The sequence below is a fragment of the Lupinus angustifolius genome, chromosome LG05 (genome assembly GCF_001865875.1).
Source record: "Lupinus angustifolius cultivar Tanjil chromosome LG05, LupAngTanjil_v1.0, whole genome shotgun sequence".
In the NCBI taxonomy this organism is placed as follows: Eukaryota; Viridiplantae; Streptophyta; class Magnoliopsida; order Fabales; family Fabaceae; genus Lupinus; species Lupinus angustifolius.
In genome coordinates, this window is record NC_032013.1 from 20862668 (window position 1) to 20885702 (window position 23035).

The 23035-nt window shown below is 31.8% G+C and overlaps 2 protein-coding genes across 2 annotated transcripts; both read right to left on the reverse strand.

Annotated features, from left to right (window-relative positions):
* Positions 13403–14532, reverse strand: LOC109348045 (probable glutathione S-transferase). The gene is made up of 2 exons (XM_019588235.1): positions 14130–14532; positions 13403–13833 (listed from the first exon to the last, which is right to left on the reverse strand). Exons 1-2 carry the CDS (start codon positions 14442–14444, stop codon positions 13492–13494), a joined length of 657 nt encoding a protein of 218 aa, XP_019443780.1. The 5' UTR covers positions 14445–14532; the 3' UTR covers positions 13403–13491.
* LOC109347064 lies at positions 19952–20524 on the reverse strand. Its single transcript, XM_019586796.1, has one exon. It carries the CDS (start codon positions 20522–20524, stop codon positions 19952–19954), a length of 573 nt encoding a protein of 190 aa, XP_019442341.1.

Genomic DNA, 23035 nt, shown 5'->3' on the forward strand with positions numbered 1-23035 from the left:
TATGACCAAAGTCAATATTGTCAGGCTCAATAATAAAAATAAATTTTTTTCCTTCATAATAATTAGTTAATTAATCAAATAATTTAACAAAATAATAATAATAATAATAGCAATAAAGTCATACATTTTAATGAAGGGTACCCGCTTAAGGCGGGCGGGTAGGGTGCTAATACCTTCCCTACCTTGTAACCGACTCCCGAACCTGGATATCAAAAATCCAAAAGCCCAGGGTAATTGGTCTTAAATGATTTTTCTACATTTTTAATCGTAAAATGTAGTGGCGACTCTAAACATAGTCGTGCATCCGAAAATCGGGGCGCGACAGATTACATATCTATTATATAAATCTAATAGAAGAACAATAATGTTTATTCTCTAATTAATATATATATATATATATATATATATATATATATATATATATATATATATATATATATATATATATATATATATATATATATATATATATATATATATTAATTAGAGAATAAACATTATTGTTCTTCTATTAGATTTATATAATAGATATGTAATCTGTCGCGCCCCGATTTTCGGATGCACGACTATGTTTAGAGTCGCCACTACATTTTACGATTAAAAATGTAGAAAAATCATTTAAGACCAATTACCCTGGGCTTTTGGATTTTTGATATCCAGGTTCGGGAGTCGGTTACAAGGTAGGGAAGGTATTAGCACCCTACCCGCCCGCCTTAAGCGGGTACCCTTCATTAAAATGTATGACTTTATTGCTATTATTATTATTATTATTTTGTTAAATTATTTGATTAATTAACTAATTATTATGAAGGAAAAAAATTTATTTTTATTATTGAGCCTGACAATATTGACTTTGGTCATACGTACCCTTATTAAGGGGATCAAGGCTTACGTAATTCTTTAAGTACAAAATGGTTTGTTGGTTGAGTGTATTTTATTTAAAGAAAATGTATTTCTAGTAAATTTTTTTGCCAAAAAAGTATATTTTATAAGTGTTGTTTATTATTGATAAATAATTTTTATTTGGTTATTTTAGAAAATGGAATAAATTGATTTTTTAGATTTAATCGATTGAAAAGAAGCGACGTAGTGCGACCTTTCGAAGATGATATGAGAAGAAAGAGACCTCTAGGGCGACCTTCTCTCCATCTTTGATTAAATCTCAAAATTAATTTATTTTTTTGAAAGGTACTTTATAGGTATGTTTATTTAAAAATGTTAAATTTACAAAGGTGTGATTTAAAACCTTAATATATATATATATATATATAATAAAATTTTTATAGATTATTTATATGACTAGGATACTACTTAATTTAATTGAAAAATACATTAAAGTGATTTAATTTAAATTTTAAATATTTATAAAATTATTTTTAGGAGATTATTATTCTTTATTAACAATTGCTGGATAATTACAAAATAAAAAAATTAATAATAAAATGGTAAAAGTTGATAAAAACAGAATATTAATTACCCATAAAATAATGATGTACTAGTTATTTTTATGCTTACTCATTATCCCTAAAATTCTTAGTATTTAATGTTTTTTACATTGCTAAAATAAGGATATTAAACAATGAATTATTGGTTCATAAAAATCATTTTTATATTTTAATAATAGGACCATAAACAAATACCATATAAAATAATTACATGATAAAAAAACTAAAAAAAACTAAACCTATAAGTGATTGAAAAGAATGAGTGCTTTTTATTTAACACTGGGAGGGATTTGATCCGGTGCAGCGGTTGGAAAAGAACCTGAAACGTGTAAGATGCGGATTGGAGGGGATTGGGGGTTTACCTTGCCTGGCCACGTGGCGCGTGTGGGTTGGTTGTCCTGGAGGTTGCACGGAGGCTTGCGGTAAGCCTGTCTGCAGCGGATCCTGTGTTCCTGCAGTAGTTATGTTCCGGTGTGTGCGGTCTCACCGAAAATGGACGCGTGTCGCAACGTGATTGGTTGACGCAGAAGTCAAATAATATGTATGACTGGTAAACGGATCCAACGGACGAGATGCGAGTACATGGAGAGTGCACGCGAACAACCGTTGGCGTGGCTGTACTGGAGCACGCAGAATGAAAAAGACTCTTCCTTCTCATAGTGGTTAGGTTATTTTGCAAAGGGGTTTTTTCACTTGAAAATTAATTAAAATAAATTTTTTTGAACTCCTCTTTGATCCCTCACAACCCACCTATTTATAATGAAATTAATTAACCCTAATCCCTTAAATTTTGATTAACTGAAACCTAGCTTTTTGGCCCAATAACACTATTTTTATGGGATTTAAACCACCAACTAAGTCAGATTTTGACTTAGTATTTATCCATTATTTGAAAAATCTAATTAAAACAATTAAATTATATTTTAATTACTTTTATATTCTATAAATTCCGAAAAAAATAAATAAATAATTATCTGAGTATGCTTTAATTTTATAAAATTATATTTTCTAAAATATAAAATATAAAAAATTATTTTTTCGTTTATTTGGTATTTAAAAGTGATTTTAAGAACATTTCTCTTATTTTTATTTTAAAATTCGAATTTAATTACAAAAATAACATAAAAATTATTCTTAATTATTCTTTACTTATTTTATAATAAAATTAAAAAAAATGAATAAAATAACGATACAATATTATTTTTATCCCTTGTTCTTTGATAAAATGAAGGGTCTATTTTAATTTAATTCTTTTTTCTTATTTTTATTATTTTTGAATTTTTGGTTAACCCAATCACCTAGATTTAGGAACCTTATCAACATAAATTTATTTTGTTTTGTTATATGTTTTTATTTTTTATTTTTGAAAATGAAGCTTCTAAAAAGATATTATCACTTACTTAAATTTAATAATTTCGAAAATGAAATAGTTTAATTATTTTTATTCATTAAAATTTTGGAAAATACAAAAATAAATAAAAGTTATTATTTTTCTTGTAAAATGTTTTGGGTCTTTTCTAGGCCGGACAAAATTGGGTGTTCACAACTGCACCTCTTTACTTATTGCTTACCTAATAGCAAGCAAACCGAAGTTTGAGAGATATCATGGTAAGTAATCAGTAAAGAAGTGAACGTTATTTTGTCAAGGCTCAGAAAAGGGCCATTAGGAAAGGTACCAAATTTGATGAAGCAGATCGATGCTCTGCTGGTGGAGCAGGGATTTGTTGAGGCAGTTCCCGCATTTGCCGTGATGGACCAGAGATTTGTTGAGGTAGTTCCCGCGCTTGCCGAAATGATTCAGGGATTTGCCGAGGCACCCAAGCTTGCCAAAACGATTCAGGGATTTGCTGAGGCACCCGTGCTGCCAAAACGAGTCAGGGATTTGCTGAGGCACCCATGCTGCCAAAATGATTCAGGGATTTGCGGAGGCACCCTTGCTGCCAAAATGATTTAGGGATTTGCCGAGGCACCCATGCTGCCCAAAAGGATTCAGGGATTTGCTGAGGCACCCATGCTGCAAAAATGATCCAGGGATTTGCTGAGACACCCATGCTGCCAAAACGATTCAGGGATTTGCCGAAGCACCCGTGCTGCCAAAATGATTCAGGGATTTGCTGAGGCACCCATGCTGCCCAAAAGGATTCAGGGATTAGCTGAGGCACCCATGCTGCCAAAAATGATTCAGGGATTTGCTGAAGCACCCATGCTGCTAAAACAATTCAGGGATTTGCTGAGGCACCCATGCTGCCAAAACGATTCAGGGATTTTCTGAAGCACCTGTGCTGCCAAAATGGAGGTTTTGGTGTGAAGCTAGAAAATTCACTTGCATACTGTAATGTTTGCACTCATTGTTAATGCAAACATTGTTTAGAAATGTATGTTGAGATGTATGGTTATGCAATTTCTGGTTTGTTTGTTTATTGTTTACTAGAGTAATGATTTAGAGATGCATGTTTGAATATTTGGTTATATGCAATGCAATAATTAGTCTACGCTTATTGGAAAGATAGTGTAGGGATGCATGTTTGAATGCTTGATTATATGAAATGCCCTATTTTGTTTGTTTGTTTGTGCTTGTTAGAAGAAAAATGTAGGGTTGCATGTTTGAATGTTTGGTTATATGCAATGCAATATTTAGTTTGTTTGTGCTTATTAGAAGAACAATGTGAAGATGCATGTATGAATGCCTAGTTATATGCAATGAATGATTATGCCTTGTTTTTTTGTTTTTGTTTATGCTATAATGATTGGTATATGAATGTGATTATGCATTGATAAGTATAATTATGCTTTAATGTATGTATGTCATGTATGATATGAATACTATATATAATGTTTGGATGGAATGAGGAGTAAGACTCGTGCACGATTGTTCTAGTGCATCACATATGGTTCAATTTGTTTTTTTTATCTTGTGTATGAAATTCGTCAAATTTTGTAGACTCGACTGAAGTGGTCTTTGTTGATTGATGTTGATTGGTACCATCAAAATCTGCCCAGTTTACTTGAAGATGCATTTCCCTTAAGGTGATCCATAAACTGCTTCATTATGATCTTGAGGACAGTGACTAAACCCAACTATTTTGCCCGAGTGTAGGTTTGCATAGAATTACTCTCAAAAGTGTTGATGTTTTTTGTAACAGCAAAAATTGCCCCAATGTGCCTGTTATGAACTCTTGTCTTCACCCGGGAGGCTACAACTTAGATTATCCAAAAGATTGCCACAGTTTGAGTGATTGGTGATATGCAGCAGCAAGTCTTCAATTCGGGGTGTTCATTTATTTTTCACTAATTTTTGCCCAGAATACCATATGTATGCATCTGTCGGGAATTCTCTCATTTTATAACGATCTCAAGTCGCCTTCATAGGTTTTCGACTTAGGACCCCTCACTTTTTTCTATGTTGTACATGTGGGTTTTCAACCTAACACTTTTTTTTGCTCTTTTCTTTAAACACCCTTAGACGTCTTGAATCGATAGAAAGTAGAAGCCTTGAACAATGAGTTGTTCTTTCTTCAAGATGTTTGATAATCGAAGATCTGTCTTTTGTCTGATTGAGAGATTTTAACTTCGTGTGATTGATTGAACTAATACAATCGGGAGAAATCACTTCTACATTGCTCCAGCTTTGGGCTCCTTTTAATTTTTCACAAGAAAATGGGATCAACCCAAAAACTGCCCCACTTTTGGCTTCTTCTGACTTTCTACTAGAAAATGTGATCAACATCCAAAATTTGCCCCATTTTGATCTTCTTGTGATTTTCCACTGCCCCAGTGTGAGATAATCCAAGTCATTCTTATATCTGTATTGATTTAGTAAGCTTAGATTGTCAAGTTGTAGGCCATGAATCATCTTAAAACCTGCCCCAGTTTGAGAAGCTTCCAATTTTCTTTCGCCTTTATTGCTCTTTATTTCATGCATAACTTTTTTAAAACAATGATCATGCAAAGTTTGGTAAGTGTTTGGGCTATGAGTGGTGATGTAGTAATGATGATACAATTTGGGTTTGGCTTGGATAGATATGATGGTGATGATGATGATAGAATTTAATTTAGGTTTGGCTAATGTAGATGTAGTGGTGGCTATCATAGAATTGAATTTGTCTTTGGCTTTAAGAGTGACGGTGTAGGTATGAAGGATAGATGATTGATATTTAATTGTGGTTGATGATATTTAATTTATGTTTGGGTTTGTGTTGATATGATGATGGTGATAATAAATTTTAACTTATGTATTAAAGATGAGATATTTGATCAAAATTTATGAGACTTGTGGAGTGATTATTTTTTTTGTATTGATGCACATCTTAGGCAAATAAGTCTTCAACAAGGTCTTTTTATGCTTGTATCGTGGCTAGGCCAAGGGTTTTCAAGAAAGGGATATAAAGCTCAAAATTTGTGTTTCCCATATCCACCATTCACCTTTCTTCTTTATCTTATTTTCAACATTTTTCAAACATGACATTCAACTATTAAAAGAATTTTTCAGGTTTTGATAAGGATGGCCTATGATTAAGGCAATAATTTTGTCATGAAGGGTTCCTTTTGTGATACTTGATATTTCACTTTTGCCCTAACTTTTGCCTGAGATATTAATTGAGGATTCTCAGCGGACTTTTGTTTTTTTGTTTTTTTTTGCACTTTAAGCAAGGAACGTTCTTTATATTCTCTTATCGTTCGGTCAAATGATTGATATAAAAGAATATTTTTCTTTGATAATTGAACGTCAAGGGAAACTGTTGAAAAGCTACTCTCCCCGGGCTATTAAAATGTTGAGAGTTATTAAAAAATTATCTCCTTTCATTATGTCTAGGCTCAAATGGGGTGATTATGGATATCTCCAAGATGTTTTGGAATTACAAAAAATGCCTTTGTGTCATTAGAAACATTTGCTTGAAGATGTACATCCTTTTTGTTCTTACATTTGCGTCATCCTCCATTTTATTTTTGAATCATTTTTTAATAAAATATCTCATATTAATGGATAGATTAATTTTATTTGGGTTTAATTGGTTATGTGTTCTTTAGATAAATATGGTAGTGAAGTTAGTATGATAAGGTATAAGATGGTGAAATTTACACGATCATTGTATTAGTGTATACATGTTAAAAAGATATGCATTTTAAAGTAAAATCTTTCTGGGTGAAATCATGAATGTTTTAACTTTGACTGAGGTTCTCAAGTGAAGAGAATTTTTCAAAAATTGGTCTCCAATTTAGCTAGGTTGAAGACAATGCACTATCGGCTATGACTCAACCACAAATTGGGAGTTCTCTATCTTCTTGAATGTCTTTAGTTTCAATATTGATGGCTTTCAGTCGAGTCTAACAGACTTGTTCTTAAAATCAATCTTCTATTTACGAGTGTCCTTAGCAGTAGGATCATGAAATGCATGCAAAAAAATGATTTCTTATTGATGCATGATATGCATGAAGTGAATTTTTTATCATGTTACATGAATTGATGCAACCTATAACTTAAAATGGTGCATGAAATGTAAGAAACGTGTATGACTATTCATATGTTTGGATGTATAAATGATGCAATAATACAAATCTTTTTATGATGCATGAGATGTGAGAATGCATGTAATTTTATTTTTTTCTTAAATGAATGAGACTGCTGGAAAATGCAATTTATGATATGTACGACTTTGAATGCATGAGGGTTATGATATATAGGAAGATGTTTGACATTTTTTATTTTTATGATAATGAATGATGATATAAAAAATGGTTATTGCAATAATACAATCTTTGAATGAAGTTTTTTTTATGAATATACGCATGAGTTAATGTATAAATAAATATGTGTATGAATGATGTAATTTTCATGAATGGATGAATGAATTTTTCTCTCTTTTTGAATAGTTTATTTTCATTTTTTTGATGAATGTATGAATGAATTTATCATTTATTTATTATTTTGATGAATGTATGTATAAGTGAAGGTATTTATGGGTAATGTGTTTATTTTTTAAATTGCATATATATATTAGTGAATGAATGCTTAACAATTTTTTATGCATGAATGAATATCTGAGTCAATGAATGATTACTTTTCTTTTGAATACATGAATGAAATTTTTTTAGAATGATTGAGTGAATGAATAAAATTAGACGAATGTATGATTATTTTTTTTAAATGAGTGTATGAATGAATGTATAATTTATTTTTTATTTTTTTAAAACGCATGTATGCATGAATTAATGAATAAATAAGTAGAAGAATATATGAATAATGTAAGCATAGATAATTAAATGAATGAATAAATGCATAAGTCACTTAATGAAGATTTTTTAATGTGATAAATGAATGAATTTCGAATTTTTTAATTTTTGAATGTATGATTGAATTAATGAATAAAATTTTCTTTTCGATTGCATGAGTAAATGAATGTGTGAGTAATGTACTCTTTTTAATGAATATATGAAGGCATAAGTTAATGAATGTTTAAATAATGCATTTTTCTTTATTTATTTATTTTGAATGCATGAATGAGTAATGAGTCGATGATGGAATAAAAGTTTGAGTTATTTGTATATTGTTTTTACATGAATGAATGTATGAATTATTATTTTTTAAGCATGAGTGAATGAATGAATGTGTAAATAAAGTAGAGAATGTATGAATACAATATTTTTTCTTTTTTATTTTAAAAATGCATATATGGATAGCTAATTAAAAGAATGTATGAGTAACGTATGCATGAATGAATTATTATGAATGGTAGTTTTTTTGTTTTGAGTTAGCGTATGATATATGAAATTATTTTTTGAGTCATATGTTTTTTAATGTATGTTTAAAATGAATAAATGCATGCATAAGTAGTGAGAGATCAATTTTCATATATCTATGTATGTATGAATGTACGTATAAATCAATCAATAAAAAAAATCTTTTTGAAGGCATGAATAAAAGCATAAGTCAATCAATGAAGATTTTTATTTTTGAATGCATAAATGGATGGATAATTGAATGAATGTTTGAGTATGTACTTTAGGAATTTCTCTCAAGGGTGCGATATTTTACATGATTTTTATTTTATACGACAAAATTTCAAACAATAGGTTACATTACACACATCACAAAATTCACAATAAGTGCAACGTCCTATGACAAGGTTCTAACATGCAATGGACGCCTTTGGCAAGTTCTAGACATCTTATAAAGGTTCTCATATTGCATCTCTCTCGAATAGAGAAGCCCAAATATTATGGTGTTAGAAACAGGAGACCAGCTCGAACGCCTAACTCATAATAAAAGGTATCACTAATATCCGGGTGTATGGCATATACGTGTGCCTAAAATATATACATTATATATCACGTAATAACAAAAACGAACGATACACAAATACACATATAATTCATATATACGCAACATATAATTACTAATTAAGCATGCAATTCATACGATTAATAATTAAACATGCAATTCATACAATTAATAATTAAGCATGCAATTTATACAATTAATAATTAAGCATGTAACAAATATCTCTACATACAACTAATGATTAAGTATGTAATTCATACAACTACTAATTAAGCATGTAATTTTCATATTTATAACATATAATTAAAAATTAAGCATACAATTTTCATATTTTTACATACAATTAATAATTAAACATGCAATTTTCAGATTCATACATATAATTAACAATTAAACATGCAATTTCATATTTATACATACAATTAAAATCAAGCATATAATTCATATTTATACATATAATTAATAATTAAGCATGCAATATTATTGAAAATTAACTAATCAACAAAAAAATAATAATAAAGGTAAATAATCAGTCACACATTTTATTGATTATGTGCCAGACTCTCTCAAAAAAGTCCCCAGTGGAGTTGCCAGCTGTCGCGCCCCGATTTTCGGATGCACGACTATGTTTAGAGTCGTCACTACATTTTATGATTAAAAATGTAGAAAAATCATTTAAGTCCAATTACTCTGGGCTTTTGGATTTTTGATATCCAGGTTCGGGAGTCGGTTACAAGGTAGGAAGGTAGGGAATGTATTAGCACCCTACCCGCCCGCCTTAAGCGGTACCCTTCACTAAAATATATGACATTATTATTATTATCATTATTATTATTATTTATTAAATTGTATGATTAATTAGTTAATTATTATGAAGGAAAAAAATTTATTTTTATTATTGAGCCTGACAATATTGATTTTGGTCCTACGTACCCATATTAAGGGGATCAAGGCTTACATAATTCTTTAAGTAAAAAATGGTTTGTTGGTTGAGCTGGTTGAGTGTATTTTATTTAAAGAAAATGTATTTCTAGTAAAAAAAAAGTATATTTTCTAAGTGTTGTTTATTTTTGAAAAAATAGTTTTTATTTGGTTATTTTAGAAAATGGAATAAATTGATTTTTGAGATTTAATCGATTGAAAAGAAGCGGCGTAGCGCGACCTTTCGAAGATGATATGAGAAGAAATACACCTCCAGGGCGACATTCTCTCCATCTTTGATTAAATCTCAAAATTAATTTATTTTTTTGAAAGGTACTTTATAGGTATGTTTATTTAAAAATGTTAAATTTACAAAGGTATGGTTTAAAACCTTAATATATATATATATATATATATATATAATAAAAAATTATAGATTACTTATATGACTAGGATACTAGTTAATTTAATTGAAAAATACATTAAAGTGATTTATTTTAAATTTTAAATATTTATTAAATTATTGTTAGGAGATTATTATTATTTATTAACAGTTGCTGGATAATTACAAAATAAAGAAAATTAATAATAAAATGGTAAAAATTGATAAAAACAGAATATTAATTACCCATAAAATAATGATGTACTAGTTATTTTTATGCTTACTCATTATCCCTAAAATTCCGAGTATTTAATGTTTTTTACATTGCTAAAATAAGGATATTAATCAATGAATTATTGGTTCATAAAAATCATTTTTATATTTTAATAATGGGACCATAAACAAATACCATATAAAATAATTATATGATAAAAAACTAAACCTATACGTGATTGCAAAGAAGGAGTGCTTGTTATTTAACACTCGGAGGGATTTGATCCGGTGCAGCGGTTGGAAAAGAACCTGAAACGTGTAAGATGCGGATTGGAGGGGATTGGGGGTTTACCTTGCCTGGCCACGTGGCGCGTGTGGGTTGGTTGTCCTAGAGGTTGCACGGAGGCTTGCGGTAAGCCTGTCTGCAGCGGATCCCGTGTTCCTGCAGTAGTTATGTTCCGGTGTGTGCGGTCTCACCGAAAATGGACGCGTGTCGCAACGTGATTGGTTGACGCAGAAGTCAAATGATATGTATGACTGGTAAACGGATCCAACGGACGAGATGCGAGTACATGGAGAGTGCACGCGAACAACCGTAGGCGTGGCTGTACTGGATCACGCAGAATGAAAAAGACTCTTCCTTCTCACAGTGGCTGAGTTATTTTGCAAAGGGGTTTTTTCACTTGAAAATTAATATTTTTGGAACCCCTTCACCTCTCCTAAACCCACCTATTTATAATAAAAATGCTTAACCCTAATCCCTAAAATTTTGTTAACTAAACCCTAATTTTGTTAGCCCATTAACACTATTTTTATGGGATTTAAACCACCAACTAAGTCAGATTTTGACTTAGTATTTATCCATTATTTGAAAAATCTAATTAAAACAATTAAATTATATTTTAATTACTTTTATATTCTATAAATTCCGAAAAAAATAAATAAATAATTAATTGAGTATGCTTTAATTTTATAAAATTATATTTTCTCAAAATTAAAATATAAAAAAATTATTTTTTCGTTTATTTGGTATTTAAAAGTGATTTTTAAGAACATTTCTCTTATTTCTATTTTAAAATTCGAATTTAATTACAAAAATAATATAAAAAATATTCTTAATTATTCTTTACTTATTTTATAATAAAATTAAAAAAATGAATAAAATAACGATACAATATTATTTTTATCCCTTGTTCTTTGATAAAATGATTGTGGGTTTTTTAGGGTCTATTTTAATTTAATTCTTTTTTATTATTTTTGAATTTTTGGTTAACTCAATCACCTAGATTTATAAACCTTATCAACATAAATTTATTTTGTTTTGTTATATGTTTTTATTTTTTATTTTTAAAAATGAAGCTTCTAAAAAGATATTATCACTAACTTAAATTTAATTAATTTAATAATTTCGAAAATGAAAATAGTTTAATTATTTTTATTCATTAAAATTTTGGAAAATACAAAAATAAATAAAATTTATTATTTTTCTTTTAAAATATTTTGGGTCTTTTCTGAGCCGACAAAATTGGATGTTCACATAATCTAATAATAGATATGTATATATTCTCATTTTATATCAATCCAAACCAATACCTTCATTTTCACGATACAATTTAACCAGTTTGTTACTACTTCTGTGCAGTATATATATTCTAGGCTTTTCCCTTTGAATAATGTTATTGGTAACACATTGATAACTTTCTTTTGAAAAAAGAAAAGAAAGGGATCCCATACTTTTTCTTATTCATCTTAAGAAAGAAAATGAGTTTTAATGAACAAAGCTGTAAAACACAATTTTGTTTCCTATTGGACCTTCGAACTTTTTAAGAAAAACGTGCACAGATTAGTGTCTCAACCTTCTCTCATGGCTTAAGTCAGCACTCAGCATTTACAATTTTGTTTGACTTTTGTATCTGTAATTTCCAGGGAGACACTAAAATATGAAATATGACGCAATCAATTATACCTTGTCAACTTCATATTTATTTTGGTAGCATGCTCAATTATGAACCTTGTACTTAAAAAGAGTTCATCTATTACACCTTGTAAAATGTCGATTATTTTAAATATAAAGAAGAAAGCTGACATTGTATAAAAATAATTACGTTAAAGAATATACAAGTAAATGAACCAATAGATCTAATAATTTGTATCCTTGTGATTTCTAATGTTTTGGAAAAAGCTATATTTGATAAACCACTAGAAATAGCTTATGAGCCTATAAACAAAAGTTGGTCCGTCATGAAATAGAAAGAGGATGTATAAGAAATCAAAACAAGAATCTAATATCTCAAATTATGTTCCATATTGTATTCCATACAAATAAAAATATGATATATCAATTAAAAAAATTAAGCTTTTATTTTTCTATTTTTGTTTTATTGTCATTAATATAAGAAATAGTTTAAGATATAGTCCTTTTTGAGATATCCTCCGTTAGGAGAGCAGAAGTTTTCAAATCTACTATCAAAGGAAAGGAAGATGTATAAATTCACTTTAAAAGTCAGGTCAAACTTTGGTGCTTAGCATAAGTGATTATAGTAAAAGGTGGTCAAAGGTAAAGGGAGAATAAACAGACGATGACAAAATCTAAGAATAGATCACTGAAGTCTTAATCAGGAGTTAGAACTGTGTCATGAAAGAAAGTTTTAACTAAATTTTATGTCTCTAAGTTAGCATCAAGGTTATTCCTTGTCACATTAATGTTGTTTCTATCATAATAAACCTTATTTAGCCGATAGGTAGGTTTATCATCATATTCATATAAAAAGTAACAAACTTACTTGGCCATATATCATATATCTTATAAAGAAAATCTCGTAAAATTAATATAAAAAGTAATGAAACACATTTACCATATGTACATCCATTCTCGTACAGTACCACGCAATTATTATCATACAAGGTAGAATTAAGGCTTTTGTTGTATATATGGGGTGGAAAATGGATGATTTAGATATTACTTCAAAATAATGCACGACTAATTATATATTTGAAAATCCAATCCATATAATAGAAAACAACATATCTAGTGAACAAGTTTCACATGACATTATCAAGCAGTGACCAAAAGTATATAATAATACAGAAATACTCTATTGTAAGAGCAACTAACACATTAAAGTTTCATCACAAGTATTACAAAAACCATAAACACTTACAGAAAATATAAAGTTAGGCACATCTGAGTGCATTTTTATTACATATTTGAAAGTAAAGTACTTCACTATGGCCCTTCTGCATCAAACCTACTAAATTCCAAGCTTCTTCTTGATATCCACCATGAACTCTAAGACCTTCTCCTGATCACAAAGAGACTTTGAAACACTCTCCTTCTGCAGACACCTTTTGGCCCAAGCAATAAACTTGGGGCACTCACTCTCTATATTGATGTTTCCATAGGTTTCATAGCCCTTAAACCAAGTGTAGAATGGAACAAGTGCTATATCCACATATCCTAACTTGTCTCCTCCAAAATAAGGCTTGTCTCCCAACTCTTCCTCAAACGCTTTAAGGGCTTCAATGAATTCCTTCTTGCCAGCTTCTTGTTCTTCTCCTTTTGTTGTCCAAACCTTCTTTCCAGCCTCATATATCTATTTGAAATTAAGAATTAAAACACTCATAATTGGATCATTTTACCTTCACATGCTATATTACATTAATGTCGTTCAATGCATGTATCACATTAAGTCAGTTTTATTCAACATCAACTAAATTAGTAGTATCCAACAAATCGTTGGTTTAGTGGTATAGGACTCAACTAGTTCTCGAGAAAGACTAAAAGATAATAATACACCCAAAAGAGATTAACTACTTACTAATATCATAGCATAAAAAGCAATTACAAGGAAATGAGTATTAAGACTAAGCAAGAATCACAAAAGGGTACCTTCTTATCAACAAAGTCAGCCCAGAATCTTGCTTGAGATCTCTGATAAGGATCAGAAGGCAACAAAGGAGATCTATCATTCCAAACTTCATCAATATACTGAACAGCAATGAGAGATTCACAAATGGGTTTCCCATTGTGGATGAGAACTGGGATTTTCTTATGAACTGGATTCATTTGAAGGAGTAAAGGACTCTTGTTCCTCAAGTCCTCTTCTTTATACTCATACTTGATACCCTTTTCAGCAAGTGCAATTCTGATCCTCATACCAAAAGGACTAAGCCAGAAATCAAGAAGAACCACTTCATCTGCCATTGATAAGCAAGAAGAAAATTTCAGAGATTGAAAAATGGGTGAGTAGAAGATAGAAATGATAGGAACAAAAGTGGTTAATTTATAGAAAATATGAATGCATTGGTGCTAGGAGTTGTAATGTGAAATCACCGCATGCTATGGTTATGGTATATTCTAGGATTTTCCTTTACTTGAGTAGTTGAGTTATAGACAAGGTGACAAGAATGTTACATGTCTAGGCTTCTAGGACCTTCTAACTATGAAGACAACGTAAGTAGTCAAGATTTTCGCCTACTGTGTTTCACTTTGTGATGCCATATTCTATGGCTTAATACCATATCTATGATTTTATTTTCTTTTTTGTTCAGAAAGGGTTTAATATCTACAATTTATATACAATATCTACTATTTATTTTTATTACTTTTATCTAAAATATATGATAATTCGAAAAATAAATAATAGATAATGCATGACTGTATAAAAATCTTTTAATTTTATGAATTTAATATATCAACTTTTTTGTTATTAAGATATTATTTAGAGTTTAATATTTATCTATACTTATTTTTAGAAAAAGTTAATAATAGTTTAAATATAAACAATGAATGACATTCTAAGAATGTTAGAAATTCTTAATGTGTATAACCATAACTCTATTATTTATTATTTATGAGTTTATTATCATAACCATTAAAAAGATATACATAAACAGTGAGTGATGTTACCACCTTACCATTGAGTAAAAAAAAAATACTAGATAAACATTACATCGTTGACTTGTTAACCCTAACTTCACAATACATCCTTTTACTATTTTTTATTATAAATTGAAAAAAGATTTAATATATATTGGTGTAATAATTTTTACACCGATCAATATAATATATTATTCCTCATTTATCACTCATGTGTTAATTATAATAACTAACTCAACAAAATGATGAGATAATTGTTGTATTTGTGATATATAAAAATTTATACTCATAATGCAACATATAAGGTAATATAAAATATTAATATTTTTACTGAATTAGAATAGTTATTTAATAGATCGGGTAAAATAACCAGATTGAACTAATTCATGTATATGTCACAAGAGTTTTGACCGACTATCACCAATAAGGAATTATATTTTATAGTTGTTGTTATACCATTAAAATTATTACCTTATAAAAAAGAAAGAGATTCCATATTTTTTTCTTATATCTATCAAGAAAGAAATTATGAACTTTTAATGTAGAAAGTTGTAAAAATCAAATTTGTTTCCTATTGGCCGAATTTTTGAAGAAACAACGTAGATCTGATTAGTGTCTCAACCTTCTGTCATGGCTTAAGTCAGCACTCAGCATTTACAATTTTGTTTGACTTTGTGTCTGTGTTTTCCACTGGAGAAACTAATATATGATGCAACAATCAATTATACCATGTCAACTTCAGCTTTATAATGGTAGTGTGGTCAATTATGAACGTTGTACTTAAAACTTCATCTATTACACCTTCTAAATTGTGGGATATTCCAAGGACAAACAAGAAAGCTCACAATGTGTAGAAATAATTATATTGAAAAACAACTATAAACCTAATATCTTAATGTCTTGGATCTAGATATTAAAATATAATATGAAGTCTATTTATACTGTTTTTTTCCTATGGATAAATATATATTAACATAAATGAGTTAGAGTCCTCTCCATTAATAAAGAAAAATATCAAAACTAAAAACAAGAATTATATGATGTGACATTTTTATTTTTTAATTGCAAAATTAATAACTTACGTTCTTGACATTTTTGGAACAGTAAATAGAAATTATGCCTTACAAGAGCAGAAGTTTTCAAAGTTGTTGGAGAATTAACAAGGATCATGTTTCACACACTCACAGAGAAGAGAAGGAGTAAGAACTATAACAAGAAGATGCAGAGAGATTTTTATGAATGAAAGATCCACCATAAATTCATTTATCACACTACTTTAACAATACACCAAAACTTTCTATCTATAGTATTTCAAACCCAACTAATCTAACAGCTTTTTAAAACTGTTTCTACTTTGAGTTATATACCTAACTCTAATACTCCCCCTTAATCTCAAAGTCATGTACACACATACAACACCCAGCAACTTCCTCAACTTTCTAAACCTATCAATCTTAAGTGACTTAGTCATAATATCAGCAACTTGCAATTCTGTTTTGCAATACTTCAAGCTAATCTTTCCTCTTCCAACTTGATCCCTTAGAAAATGATACTTCCTTTCAATGTGCTTGCTTTTTCCATGTGCCACAGGGTTCTTTGCAAGATTAATAGCTGATTTGTTGTCAACTAGCAACTCAACACAACCATCAAACTCAATCTTCATTTCTTCAAGCAGTGAGATCATCCATATTGCTTGACAAGTAGCATGACATGCTGAAACATATTCAGCCTCACAAGTGGACAAGGCTACCACTTCTTGTTTCTTGGAGCACCACGAAATAGGAGACCCACATAACATGAACACATAGCCCATAGTGCTTTTCCTTTCTAGCAAATCCCCACACCAATCTGAATCAGCATAAGCTATAAGGTGCACACTGGATTTTTCTGTTTGGTTAGAGAGAAATAACCCAAAATCAAGTGTGCCACTTAGATACCTTAATATCCTCTTGGCTGCCACAATGTGTGACTTCTTTGGTTTACTCATGAATCTACTCACCAAACCTACACTGAATGAGATTGCTGGCCTTGTATGACAGATGAACCTCAAGCATCCAACAACTTGTCTAAATAAAGTGCCATCAGCTGCAGATTCACTTTCACATTTATCCAGTTTGATGTTGGCTTCCAGAGGTGTCTCTCCATCAACTTGCTTAAATTCCATGCCAAGAAAGTAAGACAATCTCCCTTAATCAGACATGTCAACCTCTGATTTCAAACTTTGCTTCACTGCCTCAATTCCATCTGAATTGCTACCTGTAATCAGCAAGTCATCAACATAAAGACAGATAATGAGGATGTTGCTGCTGTTTAAATTTTTTACATACACTCCATATTCCACATCACACTTTCTGAAGCCCAAATCTGATAAGAATGCATCAATCCTTTTATTCCAGGCTCGTGGGGCTTGTCTAAGCCCATATAGAGCCTTCTTTAGCTTATATACTTTGTCCTCATCACCTTTGATTGTGAATCCTGGAGGCTGCTTTATGTAAACCTTTTCTTCCAAAGGTCCATTCAAGAAGGCAAACTTAACATCTAGCTGCCACATTTCCCACTTATTTTTGCTTGCTAGAGCTACTATAAGTCTAACAGTTTCTATTCTAGCAACAGAAGCAAAGACCTCAGAGAAATCCACCCATTCTTTCTGCATGAATCTCTTAGCCACAAGTCTGGCTTTGTGTTTGGCAATGGATCCATCTGGATTCAACTTGGTTTTGAATACCCATCTTACATCAATTGGTTTCTGATCTGGTGGGAGTTCAACTAGTTCCCAGGTTTTATTTTTTGCAATAGACCTCAATTCTTCTATCATTGCCTCCTTCCATACTCTTTTGTTGACTGCTTCATCAATAGTGATAGGTTGAGCATCTGCAAATAGTATTGTGTACTGAACTAGCTCTCCTTCATCAGTCACCAAGTCATCTGGTGAAATCATACAATCTCTGAATCTAGCAGGCAGATTTCTAGCTCTAGTAGGTCTTCCTGACTCAGTTCCATTGCTTGCTGTATCTGATTGAATTTCGTCTCCATTCTGATATGGTGAGTAAGTGTCAAATTCAGTGGAGTTCCATTCTAATGGAACTGTTATGGCAGATTCAGTTACTGACTTTTCTTCTTTACACGAGTTTGCTTCAATAATCTATACATCCCTACTGAAAATCACTTGATTAGTTCTAGGATTTAGCAATTTGTAGGCTCCAGTAGAGTGATACCCAATAAAGGTCATAGGCTCACTCTTATCATCCAATTTTCTTCTTCTTTGGTCAGGTATGTGCATGTAACATAAGGACCCAAAGATTCTGAAGTGCTTGATTGAGGGTTTTCTCCCAGTCCAAACTTCTTCAGGCACTTTAAATGCTAATCTTTTTGTTGGACACTGATTTAGCACATATGCTGTAGTTGTAGCTGCCTCACCTCGTAAGCCTTGTGGTAAATCTCTGGTTTTCAGCATACTTCTGACCATGTTTAAAATGGTTCTATTTCTCCTTTCAGCTACTCCATTGTGTTGAGAAGTATATGGTGCTGTTACCTCATGTATCATGCCATGCTCAACACAGAATGCTTCAAATTCTCTTGAATTGTACTCATCTCCTCCATCTGTCCTCAGTATTTTGATTGATCTTTCAGACTGTTTTTCAACCAAGCATTTGAAATTCTTGAAGACACTGAAAACCTCACTCTTGGCTTTGATTAGGTAGAGCCATAGCTTCCTGCTGTACTCATCAACAAAGGTTACAAAATACATGTTTCCTCCTAATGATGGAACTTCCAATGGACCACACACATCAGAGTACACAATGTGTTGGAAACTGTTGGCCCTGGATGCTATGCAGTTGCTAAAAGATGTCCTATTTTGCTTACTAATCAAGCAGTGATCACAAACCTTCTTTGGCAGGTTGATCTGGGGCAAACCTAACACCATGTCCTTGGTTTTCATAAGACTTAGGTCTTTGAAATTCAAGTGACCAAGTCTCATGTGCCACAACCAAGCATCATTGGACCAAATTTCAGTGTTGAGGCATTGAGTTTCTACTGCATTGAGATTTACTTGAAATGTTCTGTTCTGAGCTAAGGGTGCTTTCATGATCTTTCTCTTTTTTGAATCAAACACTTCAAGATAACCATGCTACATATTCATTGAGAAGCCCTTTTCTAGTAATTGACCCAAACTGAGTAAATCGTGGCTCATATTAGGCACCAGCAGAACCTCTGAAATTATTGCACTATTGCCATCTCTTCTCTTAATTACAACATCTCCTACACCTTCAGCTTGAATTATTCTATTGTCAGCAAATCTAACTTTGTTTTTCTTGGTTGAATCAAAGTTCACTAACCAATCTCGATGGCCCGTCATATGATTTTAACAACCAGAATCAACATACCAGATTTCTTCATTGCTGTTCCCTTGGCTCGTAGTCATCATGAGCAGAATTGGGGTATCATTATCTCCTTCTTTGATTTCTTCTTTAGCCAAATGATCTTTATCATGATATTTTCTATGTGATTCTGTTTGGTTTGGAAGAGCTTGACATTCAGCAGAGAAATGTCCAGTCTTGTTGCAATTAAAGCACTTAATCTTCTTCCTATCCACCTTTTTCTTCCCACCTCTCCAATTATTAAATCCCCCTCTTCTTGTGAAATTCGAGTGTTGTTCTTGGTCAGGTCTGTCTTGATCTTGAAATTGAGAACTTGTAGTTTTTCCTTTATAATCTTTCCCCCTTCCTCGGTTTCTAAAGCCATTCTTGCCATAACTGTTTCCTTTCTTGGAAACCTGAGCTTGCAGAGCTTGATTGAATGACTTTTCTGTAGACCTCTCAATGAGCCTTTGCTCATGAGCCTTGAAGCTCTTCCAACTTCAATTCTTCTGATTTCTTAGACTCTTCTATTGCCACAACAACGTGGTCAAAACTAGGGGTTAATGTTCTCAAAATTTTCTCAGCAATTGTTTGATCAGCCATCACTTCCCCACATGCTTTCATTTGATTTGTGTGGTTGATAATTCTATTGCAGAATTGACCTACTCTTTCATTCAAATCCATTTGCATCAGTTCATATTGACGCCTTAAGGTTTGTAATCTAACCTTCTTCAATTGTTCAGCTCCCTTGTTGCACTTCTCCAAGATTTGCCATGCTTCTTGTGAGGATTTAGCTACCGAAATTTTCTCAAAATGCGCCTCAACCACACACTGATGCAGAAGGCACATTGCTTTACAATCCTTCCTTTTATTCTCCCTGTACACCTGTTGTTGTGATTTGGTGGCATCTGCTTCAATGTGATAGAACCCAACTTCAACAATATCATCAATTTCTTGAAACCTCATAATAGCTTTCATTTGAACGCACCACCGATTCCAGTTCTTGCCGTCAAGAATTGGAAGAACCGCTGGAAAGTTTTGCCCCATTGATTTGGTTTTGGGTAGAATAAGGAAAGAAGAGGAAGGTAGAATAGAAAAGGCTCCTTGGATCTTAACTAGCTCTGATACCAAATTTGTTGGAGAATTAACAAGGATTATGTTTCACACACTCACACATTCACAGAGAAGAGAAGGAGTAAGAACTATAACAAGAAGATGCAGAGAGATTTTTATGAATGAAAGATCCACCAGAAATTCATTTATCACACTACTTTAACAATACACCAAAACTTTCTATTTATAGTATTTCAAACCCAACTAATCTAACAGCTTTTTAAAACTGTTTCTACTTTGAGTTATATACCTAACTCTAATAAAATTTACTAGGAAGATATATAAATTCACTTTATTCCATGATAACAATAAGTCATGTCAAACTTTGGTGCTTAGCATAAGTGATTTCAATAAAAACTGGTTAAAGGTAAGGAAGGAATAAACACACGATGGCGAAATATAAGAATAGATTAGTGTAGTCTTAATCAAAGAGTCAGAACTGTCATGAAAAAAGTAAGTGTTAGAAATTTATAATTTCTAATTAAGGTGGACATCATATATTTGATACAATGATATTAGCTATTTATTTTCTAGGTTACATTATAAGTGATCTAATTAGTGACACCCCTTAGATTTCCAAAAGCTGATAACAGATATGAGTTTAATGGGTGGATACCCACCAAGTTATCTCATAGGGGATAATGAGAACCCTATAAGTTAACGCATAAGGAAGGTTATGATTCCCAACCCACCAAATGAAATTCAGTTTTCTCCTCTCCTCATCAGAGTGAAAATGCAAGTCCATAGAGGAATAAGAGATTTGGTTGAGGAATGTCATCATACCACACAACCTCTTTCAGAAACGTAGATCAAAGGAGCACATCCAGGAACATGGATTCAGTTATGACACTGCACCCTTTGTTTCATATATATGTGTGAGAATCATGATATTCAAGATCCTATGATTGGTTTTTCACCAATCATAAGGAATTCCCAACAGTAAGTTTTAACAAAATTTTATGTGTGTCTTCCAGTTTGTTAACTTCACAAGGTTATTCCTTTGTTACATGTAATCACTGTTATAAAAATCAGCTCGGACCGATCGACCGTTCAACTGTGAATCGAACATCTGATTGGTTTGAGCCTCTCATCTAATTGGTTTTGCATCAAAGTCGGATTGACTCAGTTCGATTCAATCGATTTAAACTTAAAATTGGTGACTCAGATTGTCAGACCAATTGGACCGCCCGAGTCAATCAAAAAATATATTTTTAAAATCAACCAAAACAATTATTGGGTTTTATTCTATTGGGCTATTGGGCTATTGTTGTATAAAGCCCCTTTACCCTTTTTATTTTTCTGTTAGGTTAGTGAAGTTTCCTCTTTTAGTTTATTTCCTATATAAGGAAGTTATTCGTTGTTATCAATTAATCAATCAATTGATTCTCAATCAATAAAGTCATTTTATCTTTTTCACCATGTTGAAATCCAATATGGTATTATAGCTCTCAAATCGAGAGCTCTGCTGCGTACTCACCATTCAATTTTTTTCCCAAATCTCCACTTTGATCAACCATTCCCCCACTCACAAAATCCAAAAAAATCCACTTTTCATCTACCCACTTTCCCTTTTTCATCGCATGCACCTTCTTGCAAAAATCTTGCCGATAGTGGTTAACATCTTCAATAATCTTTCTGCTTTCAAAGCTGCGATTCGCTTTCGTCTTCTGTAACGCCCCGAAAAATACTTCTAAAAAACATTGCGGAAAAATGGGTAATTTTTTTTTGAATTGGTGATATAAAATTGTTTCCTTTTCAACTTATCGTTATCGAATGATAACTTAACCTGATTCACAATTTCCTGAATAACATAATGCATATAATCGGTTAAGTCAGAATTAGTTCATACAAACTAAGTCAACAAGGCGGAAACTACCTCGCCACTAACATATACAAAAATAAAAAAGAAACACAGGCCCCCCATAAAAAACAAAAGGGGCATCGACTGGCTGCAAGCTGACTCAAAAGATTCCAGGAATGTTGGACCCCTCACTTGGGTCCTCCTCCTCTTCTGAGTCAGACACGAGGTCGATCACCTCCATCGAACTCTCTACATTTACGAGTTCAATGACCTCGTCCTCCTCTTCCTCTTCTTCCACTTCATTATACCATAACCCCGCGGCATAATTCGGAGGGGATGACATTCTCAAAACCTTGTGTACCCATCACTATTCCATTGTCCCATCGGGGACATGGTGAAGTGATAACCTCGAACGTGACTGCTGATGTTGGACATCTGCATAGCAAACATATACAAACAAGGACAATCTGACCACGTCCTCCGACCGTGGAAGGGAACGGCGCCATCATTCCTGACTGGCGGGTACCGAATACCATTCTTTGGAGACCTTAGCCCCCTTGGCGGCAAGGTGAAAGAAGTGTCAATGTAGGCGTCAGGTTGAGGGATCATCATCGATGACCCGTTGCACATCATGTGCAACGACA